The sequence below is a fragment of the Mobula birostris genome, chromosome 27, assembly GCF_030028105.1.
Source record: "Mobula birostris isolate sMobBir1 chromosome 27, sMobBir1.hap1, whole genome shotgun sequence".
In the NCBI taxonomy this organism is placed as follows: Eukaryota; Metazoa; Chordata; class Chondrichthyes; order Myliobatiformes; family Myliobatidae; genus Mobula; species Mobula birostris.
The window spans coordinates 44,033,140-44,054,546 of NC_092396.1; the positions used below are offsets into that span (position 1 = coordinate 44,033,140).

At 42.3% G+C, this 21,407-nt stretch overlaps 1 protein-coding gene across 1 annotated transcript in view; it reads left to right on the forward strand.

Moving 5' to 3' along the window:
• LOC140188669 (uncharacterized) overlaps positions 1-21,407 on the forward strand; it is a 114,664-nt gene that overhangs the window by 59,768 nt on the left and 33,489 nt on the right. Inside the window, exons 13-21 of the mRNA XM_072245162.1 lie at positions 1,227-1,278; positions 1,882-1,905; positions 3,201-3,224; positions 9,665-9,688; positions 10,322-10,345; positions 11,600-11,623; positions 19,405-19,428; positions 20,062-20,085; positions 21,340-21,363. Coding sequence (XP_072101263.1) covers positions 1,227-1,278; positions 1,882-1,905; positions 3,201-3,224; positions 9,665-9,688; positions 10,322-10,345; positions 11,600-11,623; positions 19,405-19,428; positions 20,062-20,085; positions 21,340-21,363 — 244 coding nt within the window. The remainder of the gene's footprint in view (positions 1-1,226; positions 1,279-1,881; positions 1,906-3,200; positions 3,225-9,664; positions 9,689-10,321; positions 10,346-11,599; positions 11,624-19,404; positions 19,429-20,061; positions 20,086-21,339; positions 21,364-21,407) is intronic.

Sequence of the window (21,407 nt, forward strand, 5' to 3'; positions counted from 1 at the left end):
GTCTTTAATAAACCTGACACACAGAGTTGGTCTTCTCAGCAAAAAATAATTGTTGCTCCTAAATGCCAGTCTTTGAGGATGTCTGATTTTGATTTAGAAGTAATATTGTTAGGTCATTGCTATGCTAAGGGCAGTAAGGGAACTTTGTCTTCTTTGGTTTGTGGAGTTTCAGTGCACAAATTTTTGGCGAACAGTGATTGCAAAACCATCAGATTCTGCAATCATATACTAACGATCAGTTTCAAGGGAAGACTGAAGTCATGAGGAACTGAGAGACGGGGAAAAGGCTAGGCATAGCAGCATGAGGAAGCAGCTGAGGAGAGAAGATATGGAGGAGCTGTTATTGGGTTCATCCACATCTCACATGTGCGAGTCACTTGAAGGCCAGCTGGTCAGAACTCAGCAACAAAATTTCCCTCTGAGGAACAAAGGCAAATTTCTGAAATTTTCATAACCTTAGAACACGAGTTCTAAATTTGGCAGAAAGCAAAACAAAGTCTACATTCTTTTATACAACAATTCTGGTACTGATGATCCAGTGAAAATAATGAAAGCTGGAGGTTCATTGAGGAGTGATTGTACAAAGCACGTGTGAAGGGGTCAGGATCAGTTCTGGAGTTGAGGGTATATTGTACTTGTCAGTAGCCACCATTGGACAAGATGGGTCCGGGAAACTGAACAGCACATCAGAGATTGCCTAAAACATTGCGCTCTCATATGCAAGTTGATGTAATGCATTCTGATACCAAATATATTTCTGCATGTATATTCTGCTTATATAAACAGCAGATGAGTACCATCAGGAAATGCATTTATTATAATTAGTTCTTATTATCCATCTTCAGTCAGTAACTGTAATATTGAATGGGGCAATGGTGATTATTGATTTCAGAACAAGTCTGAAGAGAAAAGCTGGATAGTCAGCTGATTTAGTATCTTCAGAGGTGATCATTCACTCTGCCACCTTCTTTCTTTTGGTATAAATGCTCACTTCTGAATTGTCCAATATTCTAGTAACCACTGTCTTGAACACTCCTTACCGTACAATTCCTTGGGATTGAGAATGACTTACACACACTCCTGTTTTCTGGTGCCGCGGGTGACAATTGAAGCCCTTGTGGAGAGAGAAGACTCTCCCACATTATGGCCGGGTGAGGATTGACATACATAAACAGATAATAATTTTCAAATTATAATTAACTGAACTTCTTTCTTTTTGCTTTAAGGTACGGCTTCTACTACAACTCCAGGTGAGTATATCCTTCCTATTCTAAAAGCGTAACTGTGACTGCAGTAAAAAGGCTTTGTCAAGCCTCATCGTTTGTATTTCAGGAGCTCCTTGATTATAATTAATGTGAAACACAGCTACAACTTTTCCTTCTGCAGCAATTGGACGCATTTAGATCATCAATCAGTCAGTTATTTTCTGGGTCGGTACAGAACGGGAATTTCACCAGTCAAGTGGGCTCGTGCACTGTTTCATTCCCTCTCGCCAGTTCCAAGTGGTTAACTTTGACTGACTGCTGTTTGAAAGCAATATCTAGTTAACTATGTGCATCCTTGTAGAACATGCTGTGTGCAGACATATCTACAAAATTCCCCATGGGTGGGAAGGGATAGAATGAGGTTGCAAATTCATTTAACTCCAAAGTGGTCACGTAGTCCAGAAATCTAGTCACCCCAACCTTATGCAAGCCTTATTTGACCGTACTTTTGCAGCAAGAATGTTTAACTTCCTCTACGGATTAGTGGGCCGAGGTAAATGCTGAACCTGCCATGTGATGTGAGGACTCCACAGTTTAGCAGTGTAATAGCTGACCTTTAATAGCTGTCAATGGTTTTCAAATTATAATTAAATAAATTGTATTTTTCTGCTTCCAGGTGCCAGTTCTACTGCAACTCCCAGTGAGTATCTCTTTCAAATCCTAAATATTGCAAATTTTAACTGCAGTTCAAAAGCTCCATCAAATGACATCGTATCTAGCTTGAAACAGAGAGTGGGACTTCTTAGCAAACAATAATTGCAGCTTGTAATTCCAGTCTTTGAGAACACCCAGGTTTCATTCAGAAGTAACATATTTAGGTCATTGCTATGCTGAGGGAAGTTAGGGAACTGTGTCTTGCTTGGTGATTGGAGTTTTCAGTGGACAAATTTTTTGTGGACATTGTTCGTAAGTCAATCAGATTTAGCATTGTTTTGGTAACAATCAGTTTCTGGTGAAGACTGAAATCGTGAGAGAGTGAAACATGGGAAAAGTTAGCCACAGTAGCACAAGGAAACAGCTGAGGAGGGAAAATACAGAGAATATGTTATTGGCTTCATCCACATCTGACATATACGAGTCATTTGAAGGCAAGCTGGTCAGAACTGAGGAACAAAATTTTCGTGTGAGGAACAATGACAACTACGCGGAATTTTCATATCGTTAACACACAACAGTTCAAAATTCAGTAGAAAGCAAAAAATAGTATAAGTTCTTTTATAGGACAATTGTGATACTGATAATAAGCTAATAATAATGAAAGCTGGAGGTTTATTGAGGAGAGGGTGTACAAAGCACGTGTGAAGGGGTCAGGATCAGTTCTGGAGTTGAGGGGATATTGTTCTTGTCAGTAGCCACCATTGGACAAGATGGGTTCGGGAAACTGAACAGCACATCAGAGATTGTGTAACACATTGCGCTCCATATGCAAGTTGATGTAATGCATTCCAATACCAATTATAGTTCTGAATGTATATTCTGCTTATATAGACAGCAGATGAGTACCATCAGAAATGCATTTAATATTAATGTAATTCTTATTATCCATCTTCAGTCAGTAGCAGTAATACTGAATGGGGCAATGCTGACTATTGATTTCAGAATCAGTCTGAAACAAAGAGCTGGACAGTCAGCTGATTTAATATCTTCAGAGGTGATCATTCACTCTGCCACCTTCTTCCTTTAGGTATCAATGCTCACTTCTCAATTGTCCAAAATTTCTAGTAACCGCTGTCTTGAACACAACTTACCATACAATTCTTTTGAATTGAGTATGCCTTACACACACTCCTGTTTTCTGGTGCCGCGGGTGACAATTGAAGTCTTTGTGGAGAGAGAAGACTCTCCCACATTATGGCCGGGTGATGATTGACATATATAAACAGATAATAACTTTCAAATTATAATTAACTGAACTTTTTTTCTTTTTGCTTTAAGGTACTGCTTCTACTACAACTCCAGGTGAGTATATCCTTCCTATTCTAAAAGCGTAACTGTGACTGCAGTATAATGGCTCTGTCAAGCCTCATCGTTTGTAGTTGAAGAGCTCCTTGATTTTCAATGATGTGAAACAGAGCTACAACTTTTCCTCCTGCAATGATTGAATGCATTTAGATCATCAACCAGTCCATTATTTTCCAGGTCAGTACAGAACAAGAATTTCACGAATCAACTGGGCTTGTATGCCATTTAATTCCCCTTTTGCCAGTTCCAACTGGTCAACTTTCACTGTCTGCTGTTTGAAAGCAAAGTCCAGTGAACTATGTGCACCCTTGCAGAACATGCTTTATGCAACACACATCAAAGTTGCTGGTGAACACAGCAGGCCAGGCAGCATCTATAGGAAGAGGTAGAGTCAACGTTTCCGGCCGAGACCCTTCGTCAGGACTAACTGAACAAAGAACTAGTAAGAGATTTGAAAGTGGGAGGGGGATGGACCCAAGAGCTGGACAGTTGATTGGCAAAAGGGATATGAGAGGATCATGGGAGAGGGGGACCAGGGAGAAAGAAAAGGGGGAGGGGGGAAAATACCCAGAGGATGGGCAAGGGGTATAGTAAGAGGGACAGAGGGAGAAAAAGGAGAGAGAGAAAGAATGTGTGTATATACATAAATAACGGATGGGGTACGAGGGGGAGGTGGGGCATTAGCGGAAGTTTGAGAAGTCAATGTCATGCCATCAGGTTGGAGGCTACCCAAACGAAATATATGTGTTGTTCCTCCAACCTGAGTGTGGCTTCATCTTTACAGTAGAGGAGGCCGTGGATAGACATATCAGAATGGGAATGGGACGTGGAATTAAAAAGTGTGGCCACTGGGAGATCCTGCTTTCTCTGACGGACAGAGCGTAGGTGTTCAGTGAAACGATCTCCCAGTCTGTGTCGGGTCTCGCCAATATATAGAAGGCCACATCGGGAGCACTAGGCACAGTATATCACCCCAGCCGACTCACAAGTGAAGTGTCGCCTCAACTGAGAGGACTGTGTGGGGCCCTGAATGCTGGTAAGGGAGGAAGTGTAAGGGTATGTGTAGCACTTGTTCAGCTTACGAGGATAAGTGCCAGGAGGGAGATCGGTGCGGTGGGATGGGGGGTTGAATGAAGAAGGGAGTCGCGTAGGGAGCGACCCCTGCGGAAAGCAGAGGGGGGGGGGGAGGGAAAGATGTGCTTAGTGGTGGGATCCCGTTGGAGGTGGCAGAAGTTACGGAGAATAATATGTTGGACCCAGAGGCTGGTGGGGTGGTAGGTGAGGACCAGGGGAACCCTATTCCTAGTGGGGTGGCGGGAGGATGGATTGAGAGCAGATGTGTGTGAAATGGGGGAGATGCGTTTGAGAGCAGAGTTGATGGTGGAAGAAGGGAAGCCCCTTTCTTTAAAAAAGGAGGACATCTCCCTCGTCCTGGAATGAAAAGCCTCATCCTGAGTGAGAGCAGATGCGGCAGAGACGGAGGAATTAATGAAAAGCCTCATCCTGAGAGCAGATAATTTTATTTTAATTCCATGTCCCATTCCCATTCTGATATGTCTATCCACGGCCTCCTCTATTGTAAAGATGAAGCCACGCTCAGGTTGGAGGAACAACACCTTATATTCCGTCTGGGTAGCCTCCAACCTGATGGCATGAACATTGACTTCTCAAACTTCCGCTAATGCCCCACCTCCCCCTCGTACCCCATCCGTTATTTATTTATATACACACATTCTTCTCTCTCTCCTTTTTCTCCCTCTGTCCCTCTCACTATACCTTTTGCCCATCCTCTGGGTCCCCCCCCACTATTCTTTCTCGCTGGACCTCCTGTCCCATGATCCTATCATATCCCTTTTTCCAATCAACTGTCCAGCTCTTGGCTCCATCCCTCCCCCTCCTGTCTACTCCTATAATTTTGGATCTCCCCCTCCCACTTTCAAATCTCTTACTACCTCTTCCTTCAGTTAGTTCTGACGAAGGGTCTCGGCCCGAAACGTCGACTGTACCTCTTCCTAGAGATGCTGCCTGGCCTGCTGCATTCATCAGCAACTTTGATGTGTGTTGCTTGAATTTCCAGCATCTGCAGAATTCCTCTTGATGCTTTATGCAGACATATTAACAAAATTCCCAGTGGGTGGGACGGGATACAATGAGGTTGCAAATTCATTTAACTCCAAGGTGGTCATGTAGTCCAGGTATCTAGTCACCCCAACCTTAAGCAAGCCTTATTTGACCGTGCTTTTGCAGCAAGAATGTTTGACCTCCTCTCTGGATTAGTGGCCCGAGGTAAATGCTGAACCCGCCATTTTAGACTCCACAGTTTAGCAGTGTAACAGCCTACCTGTTATAACTGTCAATAGTTTTCAAATTATAATTAAACAAATTGTTATTTTCTGCTTTCAGGTGCTAGTTCTACTGCAACTCCCAGTGAGTAAATCTTTCAAATCCTAAATATTGCAAATTTTAACTGCAGTTCAAAAGCTCCATCGAACGACATCGTGTCTAGCTTGAAGATTTTTTTGACTTCAATAATCTTGAAACAGAGAGTGGGCCTTTTCAGCAAATAATAATTGCTGCTTGTAATTGCCAGTCCTTGAGTACTCCCAGGTTTCATTCAGGTCATTGTTATGCTAAGGGAAGTTAGAAAACTGAGCAACACACATAAAAGTTGCTGGTGAACGCAGCAGGCCAGGCAGCATCTCTAGGAAGAGGTACAGTCGACGTTTCAGGCCGAGACCCTTCGTCAGGACTAACTGAAGGACTCTGAGGAGAAAAGCTGGACTGTCAGCTGAGTTAATGTCTTCAGAGCTAATCAATCACTCTGTCACCTTCTTCCTTTAGGTACCAAAGCTCACTTCTGAATTGTCTAAAATTCTAGTAACCACTGCTTGAACACTCGTTACCGAACAATTCTTTGGGATTGAGATTGCTTTACACACACACTCCTGTATTATGGTGCCGCGGGTGACAATTGAAGCCCTTGTGGAGAGAGAAGACTCCCACATTATGGCCGGGTGATGATTGACATATATAAACAGATAATAATTTTCAAATTATAATTAACTGAACTTTTTTCTTTTTGCTTTAAGGTACTGCATCCACTACAACTCCAGGTGAATATATCCTTCCTATTCCAAAACGTAACTGTGACTGCAGTAAAAAGGCTCTGTCAAGCCTCATCATTTGTATTTCAAGAGCTCCTTGATTATAATTAATGTGAAGAACAGCTACAACTTTTCCTCCTGCAACAATTGGATGCATTTAGATCATCAACCAGTCCGTTATTTTCTGGGTCAGTACAGAGCAGGAATTTCACGAGTCAAGTGGGTTCCGATGCCATTTCATTCCCATTCTTGCCAGTTCCAAGTGGTTAACCTTCACTGACTGCTGTCTGGAAGCAACATTTAGTGAACTATGTGCATCCTTGCAGAACATGCTTCATGCAGACATATTTACAAAACTCCTCCGTGGGTGGGACCGGATAGAATGAGGTTGCAAATTCATTTAACTCCAAAGTGGTCATTTAGTCCAGGAATCTAGTCACCCCAACCTTACACAAGCCTTATTTGACCGTGCTTTTACAGCAAGAATGTTTGACCTTCTCTCCGGGTTAGTGGCCCGAGGTAAATGCTGAACCTGCCGTGTGATGTGAGGACTCCACAGCTTAGCAGTTTAATAGCAGATCCTTAATAACTGTCAATGGTTTTCAAATTATAATCAAATAAATTGTTTTGTTCTGCTTTCAGGTGCTAGTTCTACTGCAACTCCCAGTGAGTATATCTTTCAGATCCTAAATATTGCAAACTTTTAGTGCATCCATCGCTCTATCGAACGAGATTGTGTCTAGCTGGAAATTTTTTTGATTTTAATACTCTTAAAACTGTGAGTGGGTCTTCTTGGCAAACAATAATTGCTGCTTGTCATTGCCAGTCTTTGAGAACACCCAGGTTTCATTCAGAAGTAATATATTTAGGTCATTGCTATACTAAGAAAGTTAGGGAACTCTCTCTTGCTTGGTGATTGGAGTTTTCAGTGAACAAATGTATTGTGGACTGTGGTCGTAAATCGATCAGATTTAGCATTGTTTTAGTAACGATCAGTTTCAGTTTCAGGTGAAGATGAAATCATGAGAAAATCTAACTTCACTGGCTATCCATGCCATAGGATGATGATAGTTACTTTCAGTCAGTTAGTGGGGTTTATACCCAATTCCTCAGAAAGGAACAGTGTGTGCGTGAGTGGATTTTAGGTGAGTAGGGGGTTGCACAGGCCCAGACCCACCCTCCCGACATCCCCTCCCGGATCCAGCAGCATGGTGCGGTCCGAGACAGCTGGGGGAAGTTCTGTTGCAGTGAATGGCCAGACCAAGCTTCGATGCAAGGGATGCCCTTTCCGCGCTTCACAGCACATGTTTGCTAGATGGCCGTTGACCCTACGAGAGTGTTCATCTGCCCTTTGAGAGGTCTTGTTTTCGTCCTGCAGTACTACCTGTCGCCAACCACCCGACCATGCGATAGGTAGTACTGGGTGACATGGTACCAGTAGCACTCAGACAAGTGACCTGACTGTGTGTGAGAAAGTGACACACAGGGATAAAGCTAGCCACAGTAGCACAAGGAAACAGCTGAGGAGAGAAGAAATGGAGAGTTTCTTATTGGATATTTGGAGGGTACGGCCCAGATCCGGGTCTGGATCCGTTCAGCAGTCTTATCACAGTTGGAAAGAAGCTGTTCCCAGATCTGCCCGTACGAGTCTTCAAGCTCCTGAGCCATCTCCCGGAGTGAAGATGGACGAAAAGTGTGTTGGCTGGGTGGGTCATGTCCTTGGTTATCCTGACAGCACTGCTCCGACAGCTCCCCGTGGGTGGGACGGGATAGAATGAGGTTGAAAATTCATTTAATTCCAAAGTGGTCATGTAGTCCAGGAATCTAGTCACCCCAAACTTAAGCAAGCCTTATCTGACCGTGTTTTTGCAGCAAGAATGTTTAACCTCCTCTCCCGGTTTGTGGCCTGAGGTAAATGCTGAACCTGCCGTGTGTTGTGAGTGTAAGAGCTGTCCTTTAATAACTGTCAATGGTTTTCAAATTGTAATTAAACAAATTGTTGTTTTCTGCTTCCAGGTGCTAGTTCTACTGCAACTCCTAGTGAGTATATCTTTCAAATCCTAAATATTGCAAATTTTAACAGCAGTTCAAAAGCTCCATCAAACGACATTGTGTCTAGCTTGAAGATTTTTTGGACTTTAATAATCTTGAAACAGAGAGTGGGTCTTCTTAGCAAACAATAATTGCTGCTTGTAATTGCCAGTCTTAGAATGCTCCCAGGTTTCATTCAGGTCATTCATATGCTAAGGGAAGTTAGAAAATTGAGTCTTGCTTGGTGATTGGAGTTTTCACTGGACAAATTTTTTGTGGACATTGGTAGCAAACTGATCAGATTTAGCATTGTTTTAGTAATAATCAGTTTCAGGTGAAGACTGAAATCATGAGAACATGACACAGGGGAAAACACAGTAGCACGAGGAAACAGCTGAGGAGGGAAGATAAGGAGAATCTGTTATTGGGTTCATCCACATCTCACATGTGCGAGTCATTTGAAGGCAAGCTGGTCAGAGTGCAGGAATGAAATTTTCCCTGTGAGGAACAATGACAAATATGCGGGAATTTCATATCATTAGGACACAACAGTTCTAAATTCAGTAGAAAGCAAAAAAAAGTATACTTTCTTTTATAGGTCAATTGTGATACTGATGACAAGCTGATAATAATGCAAGCTGGAGGTTTATTGAGGAGAGGGTGTACGAAGCACGTGTGAAGGGGTCAGGATCAGTTCTGGAGTTGAGGGGATATTGTTCTTGCCAGTAGCCACCATTGGACAAGATGGGTTCAGGAAACTGAACAGCACATCAGAGATTGCGTAACACATTGCACTCTCATATGCAAGTTGATGTAATACATTCTGATACCAAATATATTTCTGTATGTATATTCTGCTTATATAGACAACAGATGAGTCCCATCAGGAAATGCATTTAATATTAATGTAGTTCTTATTATCCATCTTCATTCAGTAGCTCCAATACTGAATGGTGATTATTGATTTCAGAACATGTCTGAAGAGAAAAGCTGGACTGTCAGCTGATTTAATGTCTTCAGAGATGATCATTCACTCTGCAACCTTCTTTCCTTTGGTATCAATGCTCACTTCTGAACTGTCCAAAATTCTTGTAACCGCTGTCTTGAACATTCCTTACCGTACAATTCTTTGAGATTGAGAATGCCTTACACCCACTCCTGTTTTGTGGTGCCGCGGGTGACAATTGAAGCCCTTGTGGAGAGAGAAGACTCTCCCGCATTATGGTCGGTGATGATTGACATTTATAAACAGATAATAATTTTCAAATTATAATTAACTGAACATTTTCTTTCTGCTTTAAGGTACTGCGTCTACTACAACTCCAGGTGAGTATATCCTTCTTATTCTAAAACGTAACTGTGACTGCAGTATAAAGGCTCTGTCAAACATCGTCATTTGTATTTCAAGCACTCCTAGATTATAATTAATGTGAAACACAGCTACAACTTTTCCTCCTGCAATAATTGGATGCATTTAGATCATCAACCAGTCCGTTATTTTCTGGGTCAGTACAAAGCAGGAATTTCACGAGTCAAGTGGGTTCCGATGCCATTTCATTCCCATTCTTGCCAGTTCCAAGTGGTTAACCTTCACTGACTGCTGTCTGGAAGCAACATTTAGTGAACTATGTGCATCCTTGCAGAACATGCTTCCTGCAGACATATTTACAAAACTCCTCCGTGGGTGGGACCGGATAGAATGAGGTTGCAAATTCATTTAACTCCAAAGTGGTCACGTAGTCCAGAAATCTAGTCACCCCAACCTTATGCAAGCCTTATTTGACCGTACTTTTGCAGCAAGAATGTTTAACTTCCTCTCCGGATTAGTGGGCCGAGGTAAATGCTGAACCTGCCATGTGATGTGAGGACTCCACAGTTTAGCAGTGTAATAGCTGACCTTTAATAGCTGTCAATGGTTTTCAAATTATAATTAAACAAATTGTTATTTTCTGCTTCCAGGTGCCAGTTCTACTGCAACTCCCAGTGAGTATATCTTTCAAATCCTAAATATTGCAAATTTTAACTGCAGTTCAAAAGCTCCATCAAATGACATCGTATCTAGCTTGAAACAGAGAGTGGGACTTCTTAGCAAACAATAATTGCAGCTTGTAATTCCAGTCTTTGAGAACACCCAGGTTTCATTCAGAAGTAACATATTTAGGTCATTGCTATGCTGAGGGAAGTTAGGGAACTGTGTCTTGCTTGGTGATTGGAGTTTTCAGTGGACAAATTTTTTGTGGACATTGTTCGTAAATCAATCAGATTTAGCATTGTTTTGGTAACAATCAGTTTCTGGTGAAGACTGAAATCATGAGAGAGTGAAACATGGGAAAAGTTAGCCACAGTAGCACAAGGAAACAGCTGAGGAGGGAAAATACAGAGAATATGTTATTGGCTTCATCCACATCTGACATATACGAGTCATTTGAAGGCAAGCTGGTCAGAACTGAGGAACAAAATTTTCGTGTGAGGAACAATGACAACTACGCGGAATTTTCATATCGTTAACACACAACAGTTCAAAATTCAGTAGAAAGCAAAAAATAGTATAAGTTCTTTTATAGGACAATTGTGATACTGATAATAAGCTGATAATAATGAAAGCTGGAGGTTTATTGAGGAGAGGGTGTACAAAGCACATGTGAAGGGGTCAGGATCAGTTCTGGAGTTGAGGGGATATTGTTCTTGTCAGTAGCCACCATTGGACAAGATGGGTTCGGGAAACTGAACAGCACATCAGAGATTGTGTAACACATTGCGCTCCATATGCAAGTTGATTCTGCTTATATAGACAGTAGATGAGTACCATCAGAAATGCATTTAATATTAATGTAATTCTTATTATCCATCTTCAGTCAGTAGCAGTAATACTGAATGGGGCAATGCTGACTATTGATTTCAGAATCAGTCTGAAACAAAGAGCTGGACAGTCAGCTGATTTAATATCTTCAGAGGTGATCATTCACTCTGCCACCTTCTTCCTTTAGGTATCAATGCTCACTTCTCAATTGTCCAAAATTTCTAGTAACCGCTGTCTTGAACACAACTTACCATACAATTCTTTTGAATTGAGTATGCCTTACACACACTCCTGTTTTCTGGTGCCGCGGGTGACAATTGAAGTCTTTGTGGAGAGAGAAGACTCTCCCACATTATGGCCGGGTGATGATTGACATATATAAACAGATAATAACTTTCAAATTATAATTAACTGAACTTTTTTCTTTTTGCTTTAAGGTACTGCTTCTACTACAACCCCAGGTGAGTATATCCTTCCTATTCTAAAAGCGTAACTGTGACTGCAGTATAATGACTCTGTCAAGCCTCATCGTTTGTAGTTCAAGAGCTCCTTGATTTTCAATGATGTGAAACAGAGCTACAACTTTTCCTCCTGCAATGATTGAATGCATTTAGATCATCAACCAGTCCATTATTTTCCAGGTCAGTACAGAACAAGAATTTCACGAATCAACTGGGCTTGTATGCCATTTAATTCCCCTTTTGCCAGTTCCAACTGGTCAACTTTCACTGACTGCTGTTTGAAAGCAAAGTCCAGTGAACTATGTGCACCCTTGCAGAACATGCTTTATGCAACACACATCAAAGTTGCTGGTGAACACAGCAGGCCAGGCAGCATCTATAGGAAGAGGTAGAGTCAACGTTTCCGGCCGAGACCCTTCGTCAGGACTAACTGAACAAAGAACTAGTAAGAGATTTGAAAGTGGGAGGGGGATGGACCCAAGAGCTGGACAGTTGATTGGCAAAAGGGATATGAGAGGATCATGGGAGAGGGGGACCAGGGAGAAAGAAAAGGGGGAGGGGGGAAAATACCCAGAGGATGGGCAAGGGGTATAGTAAGAGGGACAGAGGGAGAAAAAGGAGAGAGAGAAAGAATGTGTGTATATACATAAATAACGGATGGGGTACGAGGGGGAGGTGGGGCATTAGCGGAAGTTTGAGAAGTCAATGTCATGCCATCAGGTTGGAGGCTACCCAAACGAAATATATGTGTTGTTCCTCCAACCTGAGTGTGGCTTCATCTTTACAGTAGAGGAGGCCGTGGATAGACATATCAGAATGGGAATGGGACGTGGAATTAAAAAGTGTGGCCACTGGGAGATCCTGCTTTCTCTGACGGACAGAGCGTAGGTGTTCAGTGAAACGATCTCCCAGTCTGTGTCGGGTCTCGCCAATATATAGAAGGCCACATCGGGAGCACTAGGCACAGTATATCACCCCAGCCGACTCACAAGTGAAGTGTCGCCTCAACTGAGAGGACTGTGTGGGGCCCTGAATGCTGGTAAGGGAGGAAGTGTAAGGGTATGTGTAGCACTTGTTCAGCTTACGAGGATAAGTGCCAGGAGGGAGATCGGTGCGGTGGGATGGGGGGGTTGAATGAAGAAGGGAGTCGCGTAGGGAGCGACCCCTGCGCAAAGCAGAGGGGGGGGGGGAGGGAAAGATGTGCTTAGTGGTGGGATCCCGTTGGAGGTGGCAGAAGTTACGGAGAATAATATGTTGGACCCTGAGGCTGGTGGGGTGGTAGGTGAGGACCAGGGGAACCCTATTCCTAGTGGGGTGGCGGGAGGATGGATTGAGAGCAGATGTGTGTGAAATGGGGGAGATGCGTTTGAGAGCAGAGTTGATGGTGGAAGAAGGGAAGCCCCTTTCTTTAAAAAAGGAGGACATCTCCCTCGTCCTGGAATGAAAAGCCTCATCCTGAGTGAGAGCAGATGCGGCAGAGACGGAGGAATTAATGAAAAGCCTCATCCTGAGAGCAGATAATTTTATTTTAATTCCATGTCCCATTCCCATTCTGATATGTCTATCCACGGCCTCCTCTATTGTAAAGATGAAGCCACGCTCAGGTTGGAGGAACAACACCTTATATTCCGTCTGGGTAGCCTCCAACCTGATGGCATGAACATTGACTTCTCAAACTTCCGCGAATGCCCCACCTCCCCCTCGTACCCCATCCGTTATTTATTTATATACGCACATTCTTCTCTCTCTCCTTTTTCTCCCTCTGTCCCTCTCACTATACCTTTTGCCCATCCTCTGGGTCCCCCCCCCCCCACTATTCTTTCTCGCTGGACCTCCTGTCCCATGATCCTATCATATCCCTTTTTCCAATCAACTGTCCAGCTCTTGGCTCCATCCCTCCCCCTCCTGTCTACTCCTATAATTTTGGATCTCCCCCTCCCACTTTCAAATCTCTTACTACCTCTTCCTTCAGTTAGTTCTGACGAAGGGTCTCGGCCCGAAACGTCGACTGTACCTCTTCCTAGAGATGCTGCCTGGCCTGCTGCATTCATCAGCAACTTTGATGTGTGTTGCTTGAATTTCCAGCATCTGCAGAATTCCTCTTGATGCTTTATGCAGACATATTAACAAAATTCCCAGTGGGTGGGACGGTATACAATGAGGTTGCAAATTCATTTAACTCCAAGGTGGTCGTGTAGTCCAGGTATCTAGTCACCCCAACCTTAAGCAAGCCTTATTTGACCGTGCTTTTGCAGCAAGAATGTTTGACCTCCTCTCTGGATTAGTGGCCCGAGGTAAATGCTGAACCCGCCGTTTTAGACTCCACAGTTTAGCAGTGTAACAGCTGACCTGTTATAACTGTCAATAGTTTTCAAATTATAATTAAACAAATTGTTATTTTCTGCTTTCAGGTGCTAGTTCTACTGCAACTCCCAGTGAGTAAATCTTTCAAATCCTAAATATTGCAAATTTTAACTGCAGTTCAAAAGCTCCATCGAACGACATCGTGTCTAGCTTGAAGATTTTTTTGACTTCAATAATCTTGAAACAGAGAGTGGGCCTTTTCAGCAAATAATAATTGCTGCTTGTAATTGCCAGTCCTTGAGTACTCCCAGGTTTCATTCAGGTCATTGTTATGCTAAGGGAAGTTAGAAAACTGAGCAACACACATAAAAGTTGCTGGTGAACGCAGCAGGCCAGGCAGCATCTCTAGGAAGAGGTACAGTCGACGTTTCAGGCCGAGACCCTTCGTCAGGACTAACTGAAGGACTCTGAGGAGAAAAGCTGGACTGTCAGCTGAGTTAATGTCTTCAGAGCTGATCAATCACTCTGTCACCTTCTTCCTTTAGGTACCAAAGCTCACTTCTGAATTGTCTAAAATTCTAGTAACCACTGCTTGAACACTCGTTACCGAACAATTCTTTGGGATTGAGATTGCTTTACACACACACTCCTGTATTGTGGTGCCGCGGGTGACAATTGAAGCCCTTGTGGAGAGAGAAGACTCCCACATTATGGCCGGGTGATGATTGACATATATAAACAGATAATAATTTTCAAATTATAATTAACTGAACTTTTTTCTTTTTGCTTTAAGGTACTGCATCCACTACAACTCCAGGTGAATATATCCTTCCTATTCCAAAACGTAACTGTGACTGCAGTAAAAAGGCTCTGTCAAGCCTCATCATTTGTATTTCAAGAGCTCCTTGATTATAATTAATGTGAAGAACAGCTACAACTTTTCCTCCTGCAACAATTGGATGCATTTAGATCATCAACCAGTCCGTTATTTTCTGGGTCAGTACAGAGCAGGAATTTCACGAGTCAAGTGGGTTCCGATGCCATTTCATTCCCATTCTTGCCAGTTCCAAGTGGTTAACCTTCACTGACTGCTGTCTGGAAGCAACATTTAGTGAACTATGTGCATCCTTGCAGAACATGCTTCATGCAGACATATTTACAAAACTCCTCCGTGGGTGGGACCGGATAGAATGAGGTTGCAAATTCATTTAACTCCAAAGTGGTCATTTAGTCCAGGTATCTAGTCACCCCAACCTTAAGCAAGCCTTATTTGACCGTGCTTTTGCAGCTGAATGTTTGACCTCCTCTCTGGATTAGTGGCCCGAGGTAAATGCTGAACCCGCCGTTTTAGACTCCACAGTTTAGCAGTGTAACAGCTGACCTGTTATAACTGTCAATAGTTTTCAAATTATAATTAAACAAATTGTTATTTTCTGCTTTCAGGTGCTAGTTCTACTGCAACTCCCAGTGAGTAAATCTTTCAAATCCTAAATATTGCAAATTTTAACTGCAGTTCAAAAGCTCCATCGAACGACATCGTGTCTAGCTTGAAGATTTTTTTGACTTCAATAATCTTGAAACAGAGAGTGGGCCTTTTCAGCAAATAATAATTGCTGCTTGTAATTGCCAGTCCTTGAGTACTCCCAGGTTTCATTCAGGTCATTGTTATGCTAAGGGAAGTTAGAAAACTGAGCAACACACATAAAAGTTGCTGGTGAACGCAGCAGGCCAGGCAGCATCTCTATGAAGAGGTACAGTCGACGTTTCAGGCCGAGACCCTTCGTCAGGACTAACTGAAGGACTCTGAGGAGAAAAGCTGGACTATCAGCTGAGTTAATGTCTTCAGAGCTGATCAATCACTCTGTCACCTTCTTCCTTTAGGTACCAAAGCTCACTTCTGAATTGTCTAAAATTCTAGTAACCACTGCTTGAACACTCGTTACCGAACAATTCTTTGGGATTGAGATTGCTTTACACACACACTCCTGTATTGTGGTGCCGCGGGTGACAATTGAAGCCCTTGTGGAGAGAGAAGACTCCCACATTATGGCCGGGTGATGATTGACATATATAAACAGATAATAATTTTCAAATTATAATTAACTGAACTTTTTTCTTTTTGCTTTAAGGTACTGCATCCACTACAACTCCAGGTGAATATATCCTTCCTATTCCAAAACGTAACTGTGACTGCAGTAAAAAGGCTCTGTCAAGCCTCATCATTTGTATTTCAAGAGCTCCTTGATTATAATTAATGTGAAGAACAGCTACAACTTTTCCTCCTGCAACAATTGGATGCATTTAGATCATCAACCAGTCCGTTATTTTCTGGGTCAGTACAGAGCAGGAATTTCACGAGTCAAGTGGGTTCCGATGCCATTTCATTCCCATTCTTGCCAGTTCCAAGTGGTTAACCTTCACTGACTGCTGTCTGGAAGCAACATTTAGTGAACTATGTGCATCCTTGCAGAACATGCTTCATGCAGACATATTTACAAAACTCCTCCGTGGGTGGGACCGGATAGAATGAGGTTGCAAATTCATTTAACTCCAAAGTGGTCATTTAGTCCAGGAATCTAGTCACCCCAACCTTACACAAGCCTTATTTGACCGTGCTTTTACAGCAAGAATGTTTGACCTTCTCTCCGGGTTAGTGGCCCGAGGTAAATGCTGAACCTGCCGTGTGATGTGAGGACTCCACAGTTTAGCAGTTTAATAGCAGACCTTTAATAACTGTCAATGGTTTTCAAATTATAATCAAATAAATTGTTTTGTTCTGCTTTCAGGTGCTAGTTCTACTGCAACTCCCAGTGAGTATATCTTTCAGATCCTAAATATTGCAAACTTTTAGTGCATCCATCGCTCTATCGAACGAGATTGTGTCTAGCTGGAAATTTTTTTGATTTTAATACTCTTAAAACTGTGAGTGGGTCTTCTTGGCAAACAATAATTGCTGCTTGTCATTGCCAGTCTTTGAGAACACCCAGGTTTCATTCAGAAGTAATATATTTAGGTCATTGCTATACTAAGAAAGTTAGGGAACTCTCTCTTCCTTGGTGATTGGAGTTTTCAGTGAACAAATGTATTGTGGACTGTGGTCGTAAATCGATCAGATTTAGCATTGTTTTAGTAACGATCAGTTTCAGTTTCAGGTGAAGATGAAATCATGAGAAAATCTAACTTCACTGGCTATCCATGCCATAGGATGATGATAGTTACTTTCAGTCAGTTAGTGGGGTTTATACCCAATTCCTCAGAAAGGAACAGTGTGTGCGTGAGTGGATTTTAGGTGAGTAGGGGGTTGCACAGGCCCAGACCCACCCTCCCGACATCCCCTCCCGGATCCAGCAGCATGGTGCGGTCCGAGACAGCTGAGGGAAGTTCTGTTGCAGTGAATGGCCAGACCAAGCTTCGATGCAAGGGATGCCCTTTCCGCGCTTCACAGCACATGTTTGCTAGATGGCCGTTGACCCTACGAGAGTGTTCATCTGCCCTTTGAGAGGTCTTGTTTTCGTCCTGCAGTACTACCTGTCGCCAACCACCCGACCATGCAATAGGTAGTACTGGGTTACATGGTACCAGTAGCACTCAGACAAGTGACCTGACTGTGTGTGAGAAAGTGACACACAGGGATAAAACTAGCCACAGTAGCACAAGGAAACAGCTGAGGAGAGAAGAAATGGAGAGTTTCTTATTGGATATTTGGAGGGTACGGCCCAGATCCGGGTCTGGATCCGTTCAGCAGTCTTATCACAGTTGGAAAGAAGCTGTTCCCAGATCTGCCCGTACGAGTCTTCAAGCTCCTGAGCCATCTCCCGGAGTGAAGATGGACGAAAAGTGTGTTGGCTGGGTGGGTCATGTCCTTGGTTATCCTGACAGCACTGCTCCGACAGCTCCCCGTGGGTGGGACGGGATAGAATGAGGTTGAAAATTCATTTAATTCCAAAGTGGTGATGTAGTCCAGGAATCTAGTCACCCCAAACTTAAGCAAGCCTTATTTGAGCATGCTTTTGCAGCAAGAATGTTTAACCTCCTCTCCCGATTAGTGGCCTGAGGTAAATGCTGAACCTGCCGTGTTTTGTGAGTGTAAAAGCTGACCTTTAATAACTGTCAATAGTTTTCAAATTGTAATTAAACAATTTGTTATTTTCTGCTTTCAGGTGCTAGTTCTACTGCAACTCCCAGTGAGTAAATCTTTCAAATCCTAAATATTGCAAATTTTAACAGCAGTTCAAAAGCTCCATCAAACGACATTGTGTCTAGCTTGAAGATTTTTTGGACTTTAATAATCTTGAAACAGAGAGTGGGTCTTCTTAGCAAACAATAATTGCTGCTTGTAATTGCCAGTCTTAGAATGCTCCCAGGTTTCATTCAGGTCATTCATATGCTAAGGGAAGTTAGAAAATTGAGTCTTGCTTGGTGATTGGAGTTTTCACTGGACAAATTTTTTGTGGACATTGGTAGCAAATTGATCAGATTTAGCATTGTTTTAGTAATAATCAGTTTCAGGTGAAGACTGAAATCATGAGAACATGACACAGGGGAAAACACAGTAGCACGAGGAAACAGCTGAGGAGGGAAGATAAGGAGAATCTGTTATTGGGTTCATCCACATCTCACATGTGCGAGTCATTTGAAGGCAAGCTGGTCAGAGTGCAGGAATGAAATTTTCCCTGTGAGGAACAATGACAAATATGCGGGAATTTCATATCATTAGGACACAACAGTTCTAAATTCAGTAGAAAGCAAAAAAAAGTATACTTTCTTTTATAGGTCAATTGTGATACTGATGACAAGCTGATAATAATGCAAGCTGGAGGTTTATTGAGGAGAGGGTGTACGAAGCACGTGTGAAGGGGTCAGGATCAGTTCTGGAGTTGAGGGGATATTGTTCTTGCCAGTAGCCACCATTGGACAAGATGGGTTCAGGAAACTGAACAGCACATCAGAGATTGCGTAACACATTGCACTCTCATATGCAAGTTGATGTAATACATTCTGATACCAAATATATTTCTGTATGTATATTCTGCTTATATAGACAACAGATGAGTCCCATCAGGAAATGCATTTAATATTAATGTAGTTCTTATTATCCATCTTCATTCAGTAGCTCCAATACTGAATGGTGATTATTGATTTCAGAACATGTCTGAAGAGAAAAGCTGGACTGTCAGCTGATTTAATGTCTTCAGAGATGATCATTCACTCTGCAACCTTCTTTCCTTTGGTATCAATGCTCACTTCTGAACTGTCCAAAATTCTTGTAACCGCTGTCTTGAACATTCCTTACCGTACAATTCTTTGAGATTGAGAATGCCTTACACCCACTCCTGTTTTGTGGTGCCGCGGGTGACAATTGAAGCCCTTGTGGAGAGAGAAGACTCTCCCGCATTATGGTCGGTGATGATTGACATTTATAAACAGATAATAATTTTCAAATTATAATTAACTGAACATTTTCTTTCTGCTTTAAGGTACTGCGTCTACTACAACTCCAGGTGAGTATATCCTTCTTATTCTAAAACGTAACTGTGACTGCAGTATAAAGGCTCTGTCAAACATCGTCATTTGTATTTCAAGCACTCCTAGATTATAATTAATGTGAAACACAGCTACAACTTTTCCTCCTGCAACAATTGGATGCATTTAGATCATCAACCAGTCCGTTATTTTCTGGGTCAGTACAGAGCAGGAATTTCACGAGTCAAGTGGGTTCCGATGCCATTTCATTCCCATTCTTGCCAGTTCCAAGTGGTTAACCTTCACTGACTGCTGTCTGGAAGCAACATTTAGTGAACTATGTGCATCCTTGCAGAACATGCTTCCTGCAGACATATTTACAAAACTCCTCCGTGGGTGGGACCGGATAGAATGAGGTTGCAAATTCATTTAACTCCAAAGTGGTCACGTAGTCCAGAAATCTAGTCACCCCAACCTTATGCAAGCCTTATTTGACCGTACTTTTGCAGCAAGAATGTTTAACTTCCTCTCCGGATTAGTGGGCCGAGGTAAATGCTGAACCTGCCATGTGATGTGAGGACTCCACAGTTTAGCAGTGTAATAGCTGACCTTTAATAGCTGTCAATGGTTTTCAAATTATAATTAAATAAATTGTATTTTTCTGCTTCCAGGTGCCAGTTCTACTGCAACTCCCAGTGAGTATCTCTTTCAAATCCTAAATATTGCAAATTTTAACTGCAGTTCAAAAGCTCCATCAAATGACATCGTATCTAGCTTGAAACAGAGAGTGGGACTTCTTAGCAAACAATAATTGCAGCTTGTAATTCCAGTCTTTGAGAACACCCAGGTTTCATTCAGAAGTAACATATTTAGGTCATTGCTATGCTGAGGGAAGTTAGGGAACTGTGTCTTGCTTGGTGATTGGAGTTTTCAGTGGACAAATTTTTTGTGGACATTGTTCGTAAATCAATCAGATTTAGCATTGTTTTGGTAACAATCAGTTTCTGGTGAAGACTGAAATCATGAGAGAGTGAAACATGGGAAAAGTTAGCCACAGTAGCACAAGGAAACAGCTGAGGAGGGAAAATACAGAGAATATGTTATTGGCTTCATCCACATCTGACATATACGAGTCATTTGAAGGCAAGCTGGTCAGAACTGAGGAACAAAATTTTCGTGTGAGGAACAATGACAACTACGCGGAATTTTCATATCGTTAACACACAACAGTTCAAAATTCAGTAGAAAGCAAAAAATAGTATAAGTTCTTTTATAGGACAATTGTGATACTGATAATAAGCTGATAATAATGAAAGCTGGAGGTTTATTGAGGAGAGGGTGTACAAAGCACATGTGAAGGGGTCAGGATCAGTTCTGGAGTTGAGGGGATATTGTTCTTGTCAGTAGCCACCATTGGACAAGATGGGTTCGGGAAACTGAACAGCACATCAGAGATTGTGTAACACATTGCGCTCCATATGCAAGTTGATTCTGCTTATATAGACAGTAGATGAGTACCATCAGAAATGCATTTAATATTAATGTAATTCTTATTATCCATCTTCAGTCAGTAGCAGTAATACTGAATGGGGCAATGCTGACTATTGATTTCAGAATCACTCTGAAACAAAGAGCTGGACAGTCAGCTGATTTAATATCTTCAGAGGTGATCATTCACTCTGCCACCTTCTTCCTTTAGGTATCAATGCTCACTTCTCAATTGTCCAAAATTTCTAGTAACCGCTGTCTTGAACACAACTTACCATACAATTCTTTTGAATTGAGTATGCCTTACACACACTCCTGTTTTCTGGTGCCGCGGGTGACAATTGAAGTCTTTGTGGAGAGAGAAGACTCTCCCACATTATGGCCGGGTGATGATTGACATATATAAACAGATAATAACTTTCAAATTATAATTAACTGAACTTTTTTCTTTTTGCTTTAAGGTACTGCTTCTACTACAACCCCAGGTGAGTATATCCTTCCTATTCTAAAAGCGTAACTGTGACTGCAG